The sequence below is a fragment of the Anastrepha obliqua genome, chromosome 2 (assembly GCF_027943255.1).
Source record: "Anastrepha obliqua isolate idAnaObli1 chromosome 2, idAnaObli1_1.0, whole genome shotgun sequence".
Lineage (NCBI taxonomy): Eukaryota > Metazoa > Arthropoda > Insecta > Diptera > Tephritidae > Anastrepha > Anastrepha obliqua.
The window spans coordinates 36,381,497-36,398,906 of record NC_072893.1 but is presented as its reverse complement, the minus strand read 5'-3'; the positions used below and the strand labels follow the sequence as shown (position 1 = coordinate 36,398,906).

General features: G+C 34.4%; 1 protein-coding gene across 1 annotated transcript in view; it reads left to right on the top strand.

Moving 5' to 3' along the window:
* The window catches only part of LOC129238085 (septin-2), a gene marked incomplete at its 5' end in the record, with an annotated part of 51,042 nt that extends 48,419 nt beyond the window's left edge, over positions 1–2,623 (top strand). Inside the window, 2 exons of the mRNA XM_054873123.1 lie at positions 14–114; positions 183–2,623. Coding sequence (XP_054729098.1) covers positions 14–114; positions 183–846 — 765 coding nt within the window. The remainder of the gene's footprint in view (positions 1–13; positions 115–182) is intronic.
* Positions 2,624–17,410: the final 14,787 nt, after the last annotated feature.

The following is a 17,410-nucleotide window of genomic DNA, read 5'->3' as shown; positions in this document are numbered from 1 at the left end:
ATTACTTTTTCAGTTTCGCCAATATTTTACAGACGAGAGCGGACTGAATCGACGCAACATACAGGATAATCGTGTGCATTGTTGTTTGTATTTCGTGCCGCCATGGGGTCACAGGTGAGTAGTCACGGGTGCTGTTTTTTTTTTCTCCATTTATGTGGTTGCTAAATTTTTCGCCTTTGCAGTCTACGTCAAATGGATCTGGATCTAATTAGGCGACTGCATCGCAAAGTCAATATAGTGCTGGTCATCGCCAAAGCGGATTGTCTGACCAAAAATGAAGTGCGTAAGCTCAAAGAACGCATACTGCAAGATTTGGAAGATAACAAGATACAGTTATATCAATTTCCCGAATGTGATTCGGATGAAGATGATGATTTCAAACAACAAGATCGCGATCTAAAGGCCTCGATACCATTTGCAGTCGTCGGCAGCAATACGATACTTGAGGTGGCGGGCAAGAAGGTGCGCGGACGTCAATACCCATGGGGTGTGGTTGATGTCGAAGATCCCGAACATAGCGATTTCAATAAGTTACGCACCTTCCTCATTTCCACACACATGCAAGATCTGAAGGACACCACACAGGATGTACACTATGAGAATTTCCGAGCACAATGCATCTCACAGATATCGCAACATGCGCTACGGGAGCGAGGCAAATTGAAGCGTGACTCAATCAGTTCGGTAAATGGCTTCGATGCGGCCATTTCGGAGACCGACCGATTGTTGTTGCAGAAGGATGAAGAGATACGACGCATGCAGGATATGCTAACACAAATGCAAGAGAAGCTCAAGCAGACACATTTGATGGAGATGAAGAAGAATGATAGTGTTATCGATGTTTAAGAGCGGACAGTGGGTGTGAAATATTAAATTATTAAAATACATGGAAAGTGCACTAAGCCAGTGTGAGTGGAGATTTAGTGCATGGAAAAGGGTTCGCAGCATAAAATACTTAGAGTGACACGAGGAAATTACCCCACAATTTTGCGCACAACATTGGACAACATTTAGTATTTATTGGGAAATTAGCCCCGTGGCGCTGATGGAAAGCACACATACGCCCACACAAATCTACATGCTAATATTAAAATATTCTTACAGGAAGTGAATTGATTACCAAACGTTGAGTTTTTAGTGGATTTGAAAGCTAGTCGTTATCAAACCACTGTAGAATTTTTCACACCGTTACCAAGTGAGGTGTTAAGTGGTCTCTTTAAACTACATTTGCGCCACTTTCAACGAAATATCTCTGGTTCCGCCACTAGTACGGGTAGTAGACAATTTTCTAGTACAGAATTCATAGTTTCCCCAGCACAAAGAATTTATCCCATGGTAGAATTATTCACACACACATACCAGTGCATACCAAAAACGCAAAAAAAAGAAACCATATATAAAATTATACGAAAAATAACGATCAGCTGAAGAAACAAAATTTCGATTTGAAGAATTTTGGGTACTTCAAAATTCAGACAAATACATTCTAGGCCCACCATTTTAAAAATAAAATATTTTATGTGAAACGAAAAACCAGGTGTTCGATAGCGGTTTATAAAAGTGTTAAATAGCCACTTACTAATCGATTGCATATTAGAAGCGATCATTTAAAAGTATTTTCGAAAATTATTCAAAATGATATAATTAAAGATTTTTACATACAAACCATTCAAATTAGATAACGAAGTTGAGCAGTGCACACATCCACACATGCATACAAACAGTTTGTGTAATAACTATGCTACGAAAGCGGATTAGGCGATGAATCGATTATGGCTGCTTCGAAAAATGATCAAATTCGAAATTAAAACAAAAAAAAAACGTTTAAATTTGGTGTGTTTGGACTCCTTACCTTACAGGTCCGTTGTGATATCACTGTGCTGCACGGGAACCTCATTTACCTTTTACCTTTTTCGTTTACCATTTTGTGGCTCTTATGAAACGTAGTATTGAACCCAACCCCACACCAGACAGCTCTGTAAAAGAATTAAAAAAGTATTCACCTTGACAATCTGCTCTGATTTTAGCTAAGGCCGGACAATTGCAAAGGAAGGGCTCAACTGTTTCTTCCTCTTCCTCATCTCTTCAACTTCTGCAATATTCATGGGCGAAAGCTTCTAGTCTTGAAGAATGCCTGCCAAATAGCCAGTGACCGGTTAAACAAGCCACGACTTTCGAGATATCATCTCTGGAGAGGCTAAGCAATTCCTTTGTCTTTTTCTTGTTTATTTGCGGCAATAGTGGCCTAGCTGTTACGCATATATCTTCATCTCTCCATGACTTATTAGCCTCTTGGGTAATGCGGTTTTTTATTATTAGTTTATTCGTGGCCATGGATATTCCAATGGTACTTTTATCACTGAGCAGTTGGCAAGCTCATCAGCTTTACCGTTTCCCTCAACATCTCTGTGCCCCGGAACCCAAATAAGGCTAATCTTGAATACGACACTAATATCATTTAGGGCTGCCCGGCATTCCTGTGCAACCTTCGATTTTAGTATAATAACTTACTAAGCAGTAGCTTAAAGAAAAAGAATTTGAATTTTCTTTTTTGAAAATATATTTATATGGATAAGATGCACACTTTTCGAATTTCGGATTCCAATGAATAATATCCGCTTTTAAGGAAAAATAAAAATTGTACTGAAAAATTTAAATTTTTTTTTGTAATTTTAAGTGAATTTTTTTATTGAAAATTATTAATTAACCGTTTTTTCTTCATTTTTAATGTTTTCTGCTTTTCTTATTTATTATTTTTTCAATATAAAATTTTATCAAAGACCAAATAAGTTGCAAAAACTAAGCTTTAAGCACTTTTTTCGAAATAAAATAAATTTTTAAAAGTATTTAAAATAAAATTTTAAAAGTATTTTTTTATTTTAATTAAATTTTTTAGTTTGAATCTTATTTTTTAATTTTATTTATTTACTTTTCTAATATTGTCCCTTTCTTATTTATAATTTTTTCTGTTCTATTTGCTGGTACAATTTTTTAAAAGGCCAAAAAATTTGCAAAACTTTATTTTAAGTACTGTTTTTGAATTGAAATAAAATTTTAGAAGGAAAGTTTTTATAATTTTTGATTTTAAATGTAATTTTTTATTAAAAATTACTAGTTTTAAAAATATTTTTTTTCTTTGTTCTTTTGTTTAAGAAAGTTTTTATCTTTTTTAATTTTAAATGTAATTTTTCAGTAAAAATACTTACTTTTAAACATATTTTTTTTCTTTATTCCTTTAAACTTTTTTTTAATTTTCTCCGTTTTTAATTTATAATTTTTTTTTTTACTATTTGCTGGTAAAATTTTGTAAAAGACCAAATAAATTGCAAGAACTGAGTTTTAAGTACTTTTTTTGAATTGATATAAAATTTTAAAAGTAATTTTTTTTTCAATTTTAATTCAACTTTATTAATTAATTATTAATTTTAATCATATTTTTTCATTTTCTTAATTTTTTTTTTGAGCTTTAGTACTTTTTTTGCAACAAGCTTTGTTTTGGTTTAATTTAGTTTAAGTTTAATTTTAATTTTCCATTAAAACTTATAAATTTTAATCCGGTTTTTCTTATTTCTCATTTTGGTTATTCCTTTAATTATTTATTAATTTTTCTGTATTATTGGCTTGTATAATTTTATATAAAAAAAACTAAAAAAATTGCAAAAACTCTCCTCTGAGTCATGACCTAACTTTTGCTGGAGATTAAGAAACTATTTTCCAAAAACTAATATTTTTGTTAAATCTTTTAAAATCTTTGAAAAAATTTGTATTTTAATTTTTTATGTATTACCAAACTAAAATTATTCTGTTATTTTTTTTGGATTATGAAAACTATTTTTTCTAATCAAGTTTTTCAATTCAAATTAGTGTACATCCTTCAGTTGACTGCTTTTGTTAATCTTTTTCAAATTAATTTGAAAATATGTATCTAGAAATATTTTTTATTTGAAAATACAAGTGTTTTTTAAATTTGATATAGGCATTTCTTAATAAATTTGTTGATTTTGGGTTCGATTTTTTTTATTGTTGGAGTTCTAGTCGCACTCGCTTATTAAATATTTGCTGTTAATTTAGAATTTATTTTTGAAAAACTAATATTTTGAAATTTTTTTTATCCTCCTTTTTTTTAAAGTGCTAAATTTAATGTTTTATTAAAATTTAAATTCTTATTTAAAGCACTAAAAAGAAAATTAACTATAATTAATTGAAGTTTTTAAATTTTAAATAAAATTTTAATTAAAAGATTTGAATTGAGCAAAAAAGGCTTCAATTTGACTTCAAAATATTTTTAATTAAAAAATAAAAAAAAATTTAAAATAACTTTAATAATATAAATAAAGTACAAATTTTAACTAATTAAAAAAATTTGCTTTTAATTATTTTAAACTTTTCTTTTATAAATAAAATAAAAAGTTTAACTAATTCAGCTATTTTTTTTTGTTTTACTTGTTTTGTTATTAAAATATTTTTAGTTATTATTTTTCATTTTAAATTTATTTTTAAAATATTTAATTTTATTAATTTATTTCATTTATGAAATAAAAATTATAATTAATTAAAGTTAAATTTTTTTAATTAAAACTATTTTTAATTATTATTTTTAGTTTCAAATATATTTTTTAAGTATTTTATAAATTTATTTTATTTATAAAATTAAAATTTTAATTAATTAAATTTAATTTTTTATTTTTTTTATTAAAAATATTTTTTAGTCGAATTGAAGTTCCTATATTCTTTTTTTTTCTTAATTGAAGTTCTTTAATGCAATGAATTGTAAAAATAATTTTTTATTTTAATACAGCATATTTTTAATCAATTTTTTATTTTTGTATTCCAAATTTCTTGAGTTATTGGCCATATTCCAGCAGTAAAGTTGCGGTTAGTTAGGAATTTACTTTTCAAAAACTAACATATCGCTAATTTTTGTTAAATATTTTTTTTTTTTTTTTGTGATTTTCAAAGTGCTAAATTTAATGTTTAGTCTTATTGAAAGAGTATTTTTTTATTTTAACATTTTTACATTCTGACACTTTTTCTTTGCTAAAATCAAGTTTTTTATTGTGAAAAACTGAACATTTTCCTATTAAATCTCTTTATTGATAGTTTTTAAATTAATGTAGAGACATCTCTAATGAAATCATAATTCAAAAATTTGATAACTACTGAAATATTTTTTTATTCAATTAAATTTTATTAAATAATTTTCTTTTTAAAATTTTCAGTAGCGAATTCATAAATTTCTAATATCAAACTCTGATTTTTTTCGCTTTGTTAGAGTAAATGACAACATTCCGGAATTATGGTTTTGCAAATGTAGTAATTTTTGAAAATATGCTCGTGCGTACTTTCTCTTAACTCTATTTTTCTGGCCATAATCGATCACCGCCGCACTCTGTTAGGAAATTTTTCTAATAAACGAAAACATCTCAACATGCATACAATCCAAAACGAAATTAAAAATACTTGTATACATATATACACATGTTCTACATATATATACATATATATAATATGATATATATAGTCAAATCATTTCATTACCAAATTAAAATAAAGAAAAACGAAAAATTTTCGAAAATTGTACGAGAAATTGAAGAAAAATCATACCAAAGCAGTGAGCGTATCAGCATTAAATGTGTTTTTGTTTACAATTGACAAAAAAAAAGCGGAAAAAACAACTAAAACATAAATCATAATATGCCGCATAGAAGCGAGGAAAACTTATTTAAAAGAAACAAAAAATTAATCATATAAAATACAAAATATGAATTTAAATCTAATTAAAAATAAATGCAATTAATTTTAAAGGAAATTTTTATAAATCGTCGCCCGCTTATAGTTCAATTAAATCTTGTATTTATGTTTTTTGCATAAGTTTTCTATGCCACGACGCCAAATGCGTTTACTTTAAGCGAAACTCTACTTATAAATGAGTGTGTAACTACTCAACTACATACACACAAATACATACACAACTACGAAATGGCTATACTTTTGTATTATATTTTAATATTTTAAGCTATAACGAACTAAAATATACTCACACACACACACACACACAAACACACACATGCACACCGATATCAAGAGCTGTAAATTGCATTGAATTTGCTTCGGTTCATTGCAGTGAATTGGCAATTTGAAGCTGAACTAATTACCGACTCTCACTCGACAGTCCTACATACATACAAACACGACTCTCTCTCTCCTGTCTCATTGACAAACAAACTCTTGTATGCTAAGTTTGAATTGCGTTATAGGTGACTTTGTTGTTTGCTGATCGTTCCATGTTATGCAGAGAAAGCACCAAAATTTGGTGTCAAATTTTCCTTGGTTAAATGAATGAAGTTTATATATACAGACATATATATTTTTTAAAAGAAAACCGAATACACACATAGGTAAACACAGACTACATACAATTACATTTACGTATGTATGAGTTATTATATATTTTTATTATTGTATTATTGCATTTTATGATTATCCTATATTGTGTAAGAGGGATACGATTTAATTAGTATTTTAGAACTTTAAGATTGAAAGCTCATAATAAATTATTAACTGATGACATACGAAAAATAATTAGTGAATTGTTTGTTTTTTTTTCTTGATTGAGGGTGCATATTGGTAGATAATCGATGGTATTTTTTGTCTAAAAAATTATTAAAATCTCTAAAATTTCATCTCCGACAAATTGACGTCAGCTCCCTTCACAATACAAAACAAACAAAAGTGGGGGAATTACATGTTTGTGAAAATTCAGTGAATGGCTTGGTAATATTGTGATTTGTGATATTAAAACTAAACAAAATAATGCAAACAAAGCACCGCGTGTTAAATTGTTGAAGCACAAATTAATATAAATCCTCCAAATGCAGTTTTTTGCGTTTTTATGCGGAAGACACCATGGCAAGTAAGTGTGGTGCGTCAGCGAACCGTTCTCCTTGTTTATTGATGGACTCTTACGCCACGGCGAATTCGAAGGGCGCAATCTGTGTTTCTACACCTCTTCTATTCGCCATTTCCCCGCTCGCTATCTATATGCTCGATTAACTTAATGAAAAATTTGTGTGCGAAAGTAACAACAAAGTTATTGAATAAGATCCGCCGTTAGCGAGTATGGCTGTAGCACTGCCTCACCAGCACATGCAATTTAAGGCAGCTCTCTTCCCGCATTGCCGACATATTTTTATTTGTACCAGTTGCTTCATCTATTGGCCACTTGCTAAGTCTTGGCGAAAAAAGAGGCTTCTATGATTTTCCAGTAAAAAAGTTATTTCTCCGGTTTTTAAAGTTAACCTCAACTTTCGACATTTCAACCTTCGAAGTTCGGAATAGGGGCTTAGAAATTTATTTAAGGGATCCCGGTGGTCAAGGGCTCGAAAATTTAGGGTATTATTTTTACAATAAGAAAAATGAAAAACGATATGTAAATTTTTAGGTTTTTTATTTAACTTCTTTTACATACAAATATGAAAACAAATTTTTTTTTTAATTTAATTATTTTAAAAAAGGCGTTTAAGTTGACCCTCCCGAAAAATTGGACCTGGACGGTATTGTCCATTTTGGCTCTTCTATTTATCTGAAATACAACAACCAAAAAAATTATTAATCAGTATGATTGTAACTACTAGATTAAAAAAAAAATTGACAAAATGGCGCGGTTTTGAATGTGACACTCTAAAAATCGGGGTTTTCTTTCAGTTTCTTAATCAAAAAATACGAAATAATTGAAATAATAACATGATCCTAGTACGAACGATAGCTATTGATGTTGGGAACAACATATTAAAATTTCACACAATTCGGTTGACTAGTTTGTTTTGAATAACACCAGGTCGAAAAAAGTCGTTTCGAGATAAATCAGTTTAAAGTTTGAGATACTGGAGCGCGCGGACCGCTCTCTACCTAGTTAATGGACTGTAGAAGCTACAATATTGGGAATTTCCGCATGAAAATTTCACAGTTTACTCTTAAGATTCTATACTTTTGAAATAACAAAAAACAAAAAATCGATTTTTTGAAATTTCTAGACCACCGGGTCCCTTTAAAATTAGTGTCCGTAAACAACTAAAGAAAAATATGGTCATGATCCGCTTGTCCCATCTATTTAAATAAGATACCACTTTTTTCGCACAAAATTTTATTATATGTGCTATTAGGGATCGAAGATCAGATCTTCGAAAACTTAAAAGTGTATATTTTAAAAAAATGTTGACTGATTTTTAAAATATCCGATTGGTGTTGTTGTAAAGGTGTATAAATATATGCATTGTTATATATTTTTATATAAAAATTAAAAAAAACTAATTTTACAACGAAAAGAAAAGTATTTTTTTATAAAAAAAGAAATAAATTTAACAAAAAAGAAATTACTTATTAACAATACTCTTGAACGTTTTATTACTTTTTTACTTATGACTCAATCTTAAAAAAAAATTGGTTTGATACCCAACCGAGTGCTGTGCAGTGCGCATATTTTATAGTGAACTGAAAGCTGAAAAAATACCTGTTTTGCCATTTCCACATTAATTTTCGCAAATTTGGGAATTAATGTGACAGTTGTTCCACCGCATTCGTAATCGAAACGAAAACTGCCATAAGAATTACTATCATGTGCACAGGTCAGAGTGGAGCATTTTACAGCACCAGTAATTTTTTAGTGGTAGTTAAAATAAGGGCTTCATTATCACTAAATCTCCAGTTGTGCAATGTTTTAACTATCCGCTTATTGCATTAATTATATAGTAGAGTATGCCTAACCCTGGTACTGGTTTACAAATTTTGTCAAGCAATGGTGAATAGCACTCACGTACCACTCACTTTCTCCTTCCTTTTTATTGTTAACGTTTCGAACGCAATTTTCGAAAGCAGTTTAGTAGCAGAGACACCAACCAAGTGCCACACTACCGATAATGCAGTTCTCGAAAGTGTGGAACGTAGCATGGTTTTAGGCTTACGTGGAGAATACTGCTGTTCAATATAGTTTCGCAGAGAAAAAATAAAGCTATGATACACACACACATGCATAGAAATTGAGGAAATTCTTTGCTTTACCTAACGGGAAATGAGTGCCCTGAGGGTGATTTATAAATTTTGCCCATGCGACTTATCCGAATTCGATTTCGATTTTACTTTATATCGGTTTGAAGCAAAATACTACAGAAATTTTTTGGTTGTTATTGAATAATTAAAAATAGCTTTATAGGGGTGCAGAATAGCAAAATCTTCTATTTTAATGAACTCAAAATAATAAGTTATTTTTGAAGAATAAAATATTTTTTGGTGCATTTTTATAGAGAGCAATAGTTTTTAGAGCTGAGTTAACAAGATCAAATCAAATTTTTCAAGATCACACCTAATAATTTGAATTTCCTCTATTCTTCATTTTTCCATTGAAAATTGGATAAAGGAGGCACTCCTGCAAATCTATGTTCGCCAAAAATTGTGGACTCAAGCCACAGGTCGTTCTTTGGATGTGCAACGTAGTGGTGCTGCCAATTATAACTTATGGATTCCTAGTTCGATGGGAAGCTCTTCAGAAGGGCTACAATATCACTAATTGGGAAGGGTACAAAGGACTGCTTGCATTGGCATCACCGGAGCATATAAAACTTGCCCCAGTGCTGCCCTGAATGTCGTTTTGCACTTACTTCCCGTCGACTTTTACGTTATTTCCATCGCTGCTCAAAGAGCAATCAAGCTAATGGAAGTTGGCCTCTCGAGACAACCTCTCAAGGGACATTGCAGCATTTTTGGTCAGTTAACATCGTATTTTTCTGAACTTCGTATGAAGAGTTTGAGGGTCGTGCCAGCGCAATTTTTTCATGTAGGCAGTATTGGAATGAGGGCAAAATCTGTACCAATGATGGTACCTCTGTCACGACTCGAAGATGAAATCGGGAATCGGGAGTCGAAGCAGGAGCAATTTATCTATTTCCTTAAAACTGTCGAATACTGCTAGTGACTACTTTCGGATCCTGCAGGCATACAAAATGCTTAGGGCCGCGAGAGCGCTATCTCTCAACATTTTTTACGATAGTCAAACTGCGATCAATGCACTGATGACGCCATGGTGCAAATGCAAACTGGTCAACTATGTACTGTAAGGAGGAGATCAAATCTCTTGGGTGTGCAGGTAACATTTCTCTCAGCTGGGTTCCAGGACATAGGAACATAGAGGGAAATGAAATTGCTACTGAGCTTGCCAGGAAGGGGACTGAGTTGTTCTCAAAGACCTCCTACCCGGGCATCGGCATCCCCCTGTCAGTTGTTAAAAGGGAATTACCCAACTTATTACTCAGGAAAGCGCAGAAAAAAGGAGCTCCATTTCTTCGTGTGCTATTTCCAAAACCCTTTGGCCCCAGTACAATAGACGGAGGACTCAAAAAGTTCAAGGGAACTCCACGGCATTCAATTTCCAAAGTTAGACAATCGGCATTCACAGAGGAAAGCTGGGTTTAACATTTAATCTCCATTGTAGAAGCTGTGGGTAATTCTCAGGAAAGGAGACTGTTGAGCACTTTCTTTGTAAATGTCCAGGTTTGGCAGCTAGACGATTAAGGTCACTGGGTACTCCTTTGCTTAACATCCTGGGGCATTGCTCCAACCTAAACCTCATCAACCTTCTAAATTACATCAACAGCTCTGGCTGGCTGTAGATATCTGCCCATTCTAGGACTCCAAATGGTATCAAATCGGCGCTTTGGCGCTACTTGGAGAGTGCCAGACTGGTACGTCAACCATTTCACCTACCTATTCTTCATTTTGTTTTCAACCCAATTATGAGATCTGGGAGTTTTTGATAGGCACTTTTCATCCTAAAATGAGGAAAAATTTTTCCTGCCTTTCTGGCAAATTCATTAATTTTGTAGATAAATATTTTTGTATAACGGAGTCGAACGCAGTTCGCATTTCTCAATGGCTCTTCCAAAAGAAAATTTTGGCTTCTTGTATTCTTTGTGGGTCTACATTGCGCTACTCAAGTCATAACCCAAAAAATTTGAAATTTGAAAAAAAAGTCATAACTTTGGAATCCAAACAAATTTGATACATTTTTCTAATGGGGTGGTGTAAAAGGTGCAGCTGCGAAATTTCTAAATGACACGAAGTAATTCACCATAGCAATTTCTGTATACTTAACTAAAAAAATTTATTTGAATTATGACGTTCTTCCAGCAAATGAGCAACGTGCATTTCTTATGTCTCATACTTTTTATTTAAATATATAATTTTATTATTCCTGCACACACGCCCTATGCTCCACAAGGAGTTCAAGGAAAACGTATACGTAAATATTTTTCGTAAAAAATTTAAAATGTAAAAATTAATATAAACACCCACGCCCGCGCTCTCGTAGCCATTTTATGGTCTTAGTTTTTTTGTTTTATAAATCCACACCTAATTGTTATAAAGCTCAAAAGATTTCGGTAATTCATATTACCGTTATCAGTTGCAACACATCGCTATGCTCAAATAATAAAGCAAAAATAACTCCTTCATTCATTTAGCATCGCTTTTTTGTTGTCTTGTCTCTTTGGGCGAACACACCTGCAATGCCGCTAAGCGAAGGCGACCAACGGCTGCGACACTGAGGAATGCCAGTGGCGTGTGCTGGTTAGTGAATATGTGTGCGTGTAGGCAATATGTGACATTATTTGCTGAGTTGCCACTGTGGTAGACTTCTAGCAAAATAGTAAAACATTTTAAGCTTCCAATTTCCCTAATCGGTGGGTTCTACTGTCGATGTGAAATCGGTAAAGACTTTCGGCAGCGAATGGTAAACCTCCAAGTCAGCATAAAACAGACACGCAACAAAATTTCGGCCTTGGGGTCATACTCTAAGTTTTTGAGGTCGCTGCACCGGATTCGAGGTTGGCTTAAGGGGTTGCATACCTCCAGAATTTTCAAAAAATTTATTTTTTTTTTCGATAATTTTCATGCGGAAATTCCCAATATTATATCTTCTACAGCCCATTAACTAGGTAGGGAGCTCTCCTGTACCTCAAACTTTAAACTCGTTTTTCTCGAAATTACTTTTTCCGGCACGGTCTGCATGATAACTCATACAGTTTTTAATATTTTTTGATGCGGTTTTGTTTTTAAATATTCGAAAGTGTTTTCTCTGTAGTCTGTTGAGCCGGATTTTTGATATTTTTATTAAAAATTTTATAAACATAATTAAAGTGTGACATTTATGACGTAAAACGCATATTTTTTTTAAATACCGTAATTTGTAAATTTTTTTGAAATTAAAAAATCCTGCTCGACAGACTATAACTACAACTTTATTTTACAAGTTTTTTTTCCGTTTTACAGATCCATCAACATTTCAAGGAGAAATGATGCAGACCGTGGAGCAACTTTTTTTCATTGTACTTTGGGTCACGTAATTTTATTATATACAGGGTGCGTCATCTTTTATGTCGGTATGTAAGCGTTGAATTACTCTGTCATCTACCAACCGATCGACTTCAACATACATGTTTTCGATACGTCAATTCAGTACAATTTCAACCATGGATCGCTTTACCCCGAGACAACGCGCTGAAAAAGTGACGCCATACATCGAAAATAGTCGTTCTATTATTCTAGCTCAACGCGCATGTAGCAAAAAGTATCGCGGCAAACAGGCACCGTCTGGCAATATATTCGTCGATTGATGTCGAATTTTTTTTGAGCACGGGACAGTAGGAGATCGTCAACATGCCGTTCCTCAACGGCCAAGACGTTCCAATGAACTTGTTGAAGCAGTGAGGGAAAGCGTTGCCCAGAAGCCAACAGTGTCGTATCGTCGTCACACTCAGCATTTTGGCGCCAGTGAAACCACAACGCGGCACATTTTAATGGATGATTTAAATTTGTTTCCGTATAAAGTGCAATTGACACAAAGAAAATTGCCGACAGACCATTCACGTCGCTTGGAATACGGCCAAACAGTCGCTCGAATGCTTGACACTGAACCCAATTTTTGGAAGCAAATTTCAATGACTGACCTCTCTGGCAGTGTGAATAAACAAAATTACTGCATTTGGGGAGCTGAGAATCCACACGAGATCCATGAAACGCCATTCCATGACCGGAAAGTAACTGCTTGGGCCGGCATTTGCGCCAGAACCATCATTGGGCCATATTTTTACCCAGAAAACGAAACGGTCGATGGAAACCGATATCGATTAATGTTGGTTCATTATGTCTGTCCGCAAATGCGTGAGAAAGGTTTAGACGGTTACTAGTTTCAACAAGACGGTGCGCTATGCCGAATGCAGCAATTGAATTTCTACAACGAAAATTTCCGGGACGTCCAGTGTCAAAAAGAAGCGATATCGACCGGCCCCTCATATCATCTGACTTAACCCCCCGGACTCCTTTTTGTGGGGTTATTTGAAAAGTAAGGTTACGCCAACAAGCCGCAGGCTATTGACCAGCTTAGGGCAAACATTCGAGCCGAAATCGACGCTATAAAACCCGAAATGCTTGACAAGGTGATGACAAACGCAGAAAAAAGATCGCAGTTTGTAATTGCTAATAAAGGTGGCAACTTGATTGATATTGTATTCAAAAAACAGTTTTAATAAATTGTAAATAACCAAACCAAATAAAAATATCTCACTTATACAAATAAGTTGTTTTTTTTTCAAAGTTATTCAATGTTTTCATACCGACATAAAAGATGGCGCACCCTGTACTAATTTTTGTAAAGAAAAATTAAAATAAATTTTTTTATAAAGTTTAAGTACTAATAAACCATGTATAACATTTTTTATATTTATTTTCATTGTTATCCCTTCTAAAAGCAGTTTTTCTTTTAGCGCATTTTTCACGTTGCTGGACGTATGTAAACCCTTAATCTGAGCACGTCTGGGTTTGCTCATAATCTCAAAAAACACAACGAAATCCATTAAAACCGTCACACCCGATAAACCTGAAACTCGGTAAGCCATCGACGCTTCAACTAAATTCACAACCACTAACCCTATCACTTTTTGACTGAGACTACATAAACTGACATAACATCACATTCTTATAAAACTAAATCTCTTTTCCCGTATGATTGAATTCAGAATACCTCGTAGTGACTGGTTGTAACAGATCAAATTCGTGAAGCGGCAGAGTTCCTAAATCATGGGTTTGTCACCGTCATGGCAGACATACCTAGGAATCGTTTTACGAGGCACGGGCTAAAATCTCAATATTGGCGGCTAGTGAGAGTAAGAAAGCTGACCATACTTAACACCATAAAAACCGAAGCGCAACATTGGCTAATTGCAGGGTTGATGTAGAGTCCAGCATTACAAAAAAAAAACATTTATCTTGACAGATTACAATTGTGTAGCTATCGGAAAAGGGAGAAAAAAAATAGAACATTAGATTTTCCTTTCCTGGAAAGCGGTGACTCTATTGGGCCTTGCGAGACCCATTTAGGCATCTACCCTTACGATTTTCGTCCAACTAAGGTTGTATGAGATTTCGTTAATCTAGGAACCAGCATTAACACCGATAACAACAAATGCCACCACGGACTAAGCAGGCAATTAAACAGTAAAGTCCTCCCTCGACGAACAAAACTAACCTTATAAGGTTCTCCTGTCCTGACGTATGGCGCAAAAGGTTGGACGATAACAATATCTGATGAGGCGTCCCTTGGAGAGACGATTTGAGAGAATGATTCTGCGGAAGGTTTTTGGTTATTTCCACGTTGGTGGCGGCGAGTATCGCAGGCGATGGAGTAATGAGCTGTATGAGCTTTACGACGGCATAGACACAGCGCTACGAATAAAGATCCAGCGGCTTCATTGGCTGGATTATGTCGTCCGAATTGCTCCGGTTCTGAAACTATTCGTTACGGTACCAGCTGGTGGTAGCAGAGGAAGCGGAAGACCTCCCCTGCGTTGAAAAGACCAGGTGAAAAAGGACTTGGCTTCACTTAGTGTATCCAATTGGTGCCGGTGAGTACGAGAAAGAAACGACGGATGACAGAATTGTCATAAGCGAGTATCTCGGAGGCGATAAGTGACCCCACTGTCCATATCTGCAGCTGTTGTTAAGTTTTTCGTTCAGGAGTCCAGTGAAACGCTAGTATTGGGTAGGAGTATCATTTGATGCTATAGCTAGAATGTGTATCATTATCAAACTTATTTCATCCTTTTATTCCTGTATGAAACACAGGCCCTCAACAAATTGTTTCCACTGGTCCCGATTTTGCGCCAGTATTTTAACTTAATGCCAAGTTTTGTTCGTCTTTTCCATCTTCGTCTCATTAATCCTTCTCCAAGTTTTGGGTTGTCTTTCTCTGCGCCAGCAGCACTGTGGGCTCCATTCAACTGCAGTTCTGGTGACGTTTTTAATAGGTCGACGTAGTGTGTGGCGAAGCCAGTTCCATTTCTGTTTGGTAATTTCCTTTACAATGGGTTTCTGCTTTGTGGCTTGCCAAAGCAAAGTGTTTTGTATGGTATTCGGCCAGAATATGCGCATGATTTTACACAGACAGCGGTTAGCAAAAGTTTGAAGTGTTTGAGAATATTTTTGCGACTGATTCCACGTTTCACAGGCGTAAGTGAGAACCAACTTCACGTTAAACTAAAATGCCCATGGTTGGTATTTCTAGATAATTTTTGAGAGCGCCATTTGGAGCTAAGCTTTCTGAATGCTGCCTGTGCTTTCTTTATTTGTTCTTTAATTTCGCCACTGGATCTTCCATTCGCCACGATAACACTGCCAAGATAAGTTAAGGAGTTTACTTCCTCAATTGGCAGTGTTATACGCCATTATTATCATAGCCTTGGGTTATTCGATATTTATTTTCATATGCGATGCCATTTCATATGTTGGTCTGAAGCCATTGCACAGACGAATTTTCTTCAACACATAAGACATAAGAATTTTTTTATACAACAAGAATATTTAGCGTTGCTTTTTGTTGTGCTACGGATTGTTTCAGGCGCACTAACTTCGTTCCCTCTGTGTTGGTCATGCAGATGTGCTTGATGCTGGGTATAATTGATAATGATGCGATGGTGCCTGTAATAATAAAGGTAGAACTATCAGTTCTCCCTGAGGTGAACTGAACTTGTCGCGATAATAGACTGGCATGACCATACGTTTTTTTCCTCCAGCGCCCTCTTCATTTAAGCTAAATACACTCATGGTAGCCATTTTTTTGATAGGGAGATCTACCGGAGCAACAAGTGTCACTGTCTTAAGTACCTTCTTAGCACATGAACTATTGTGTTGGGGAATAAGTTGATAACGTTTTTATATTTTCTTTATTATTATTTTACAACGATTTGTTTGCTGTTTGGCAAGGGGTAAGTATTCATTCGATGGAACTCTTTCTGCTCAACAAAGCTATGTTAATTGTATTTTCGAGTTAATGGAATACCCAGGAGGCAAAAATCAACATTTTCGACACCTGCTCTTCTTTGCTTTTCATCGAGGTCAAAAAACTGCCGAAGTAGCCCGGGACATTTGCGACGTGTATGGAGATGGTGTCATAGGTGAGTCTACAGCACGGAAATGGTTTGTAGAGCTCAAAAATGGCGACTTTGACGTCGATGACACGTCCCGTGGCGTAAGGCCTTCTGAAGACGATGAAGAACGTCTCAAATCAATTTTAACGGAGAAAGGTCGTCAAACTAGTCTTGAATTGGCAGAAAAAATGAGCTGCTATCATAAAACGATTCTCAATCACTTTCATTCAATGGGATTTACCAAAAAATTGAGAGCCTGGGTGCCTCACGGGATCAACAAAAAAAAAAAACAAAGAAAGCCGCCTTCAAATTGCATTTCAGCATATCGCCCGTCATCGACCAACACGCGGTCATAAGCAGCGCTTTTTCTACCGAATCGTCACCAGAGATGAGAAATGGTGCCTATACATCAATATGAAGCAAAGAAAAGGAGTGGGTGGGTCCAGAAGATACGCCAAAAGCAAGAGTCAAGCCAGATCTTCACCCAAAGACGATCATTATATATGAGTTTGGTGGGACTGGGACGTCATGGCGCTCTAAGAAATACCTGAAAAGAATGCCACGGTCAACAAGGAGCTTTACATTGCCCAAGTCCGCCCCGTAAATGAGGCTATTCGACTGAGAAGATCTAATTCCCCTGGTCAAACCATACTCCTTCACAACAACACCAGACCCCATATTGCACAAGTCGTCAAAGCCGCACTCCAAGAACTCGAATGGCGAAATGGCATCAACAAATTGATCGAGAGGTAGGAAGAGGTTGTAAACAGCAGTGGCGAATATATAATTGATAACTTATTGATATAATTATTGTTTTCTGTTTAAATAAAAGACTTCTTATTCCCGAACCCAATAGATGCACCGACCGTAATTGCACAAGCTGATCATTCAATTCTACTAAGTAATTTATTTTGATATTATAATCTCTTCCTAGAGCTTTC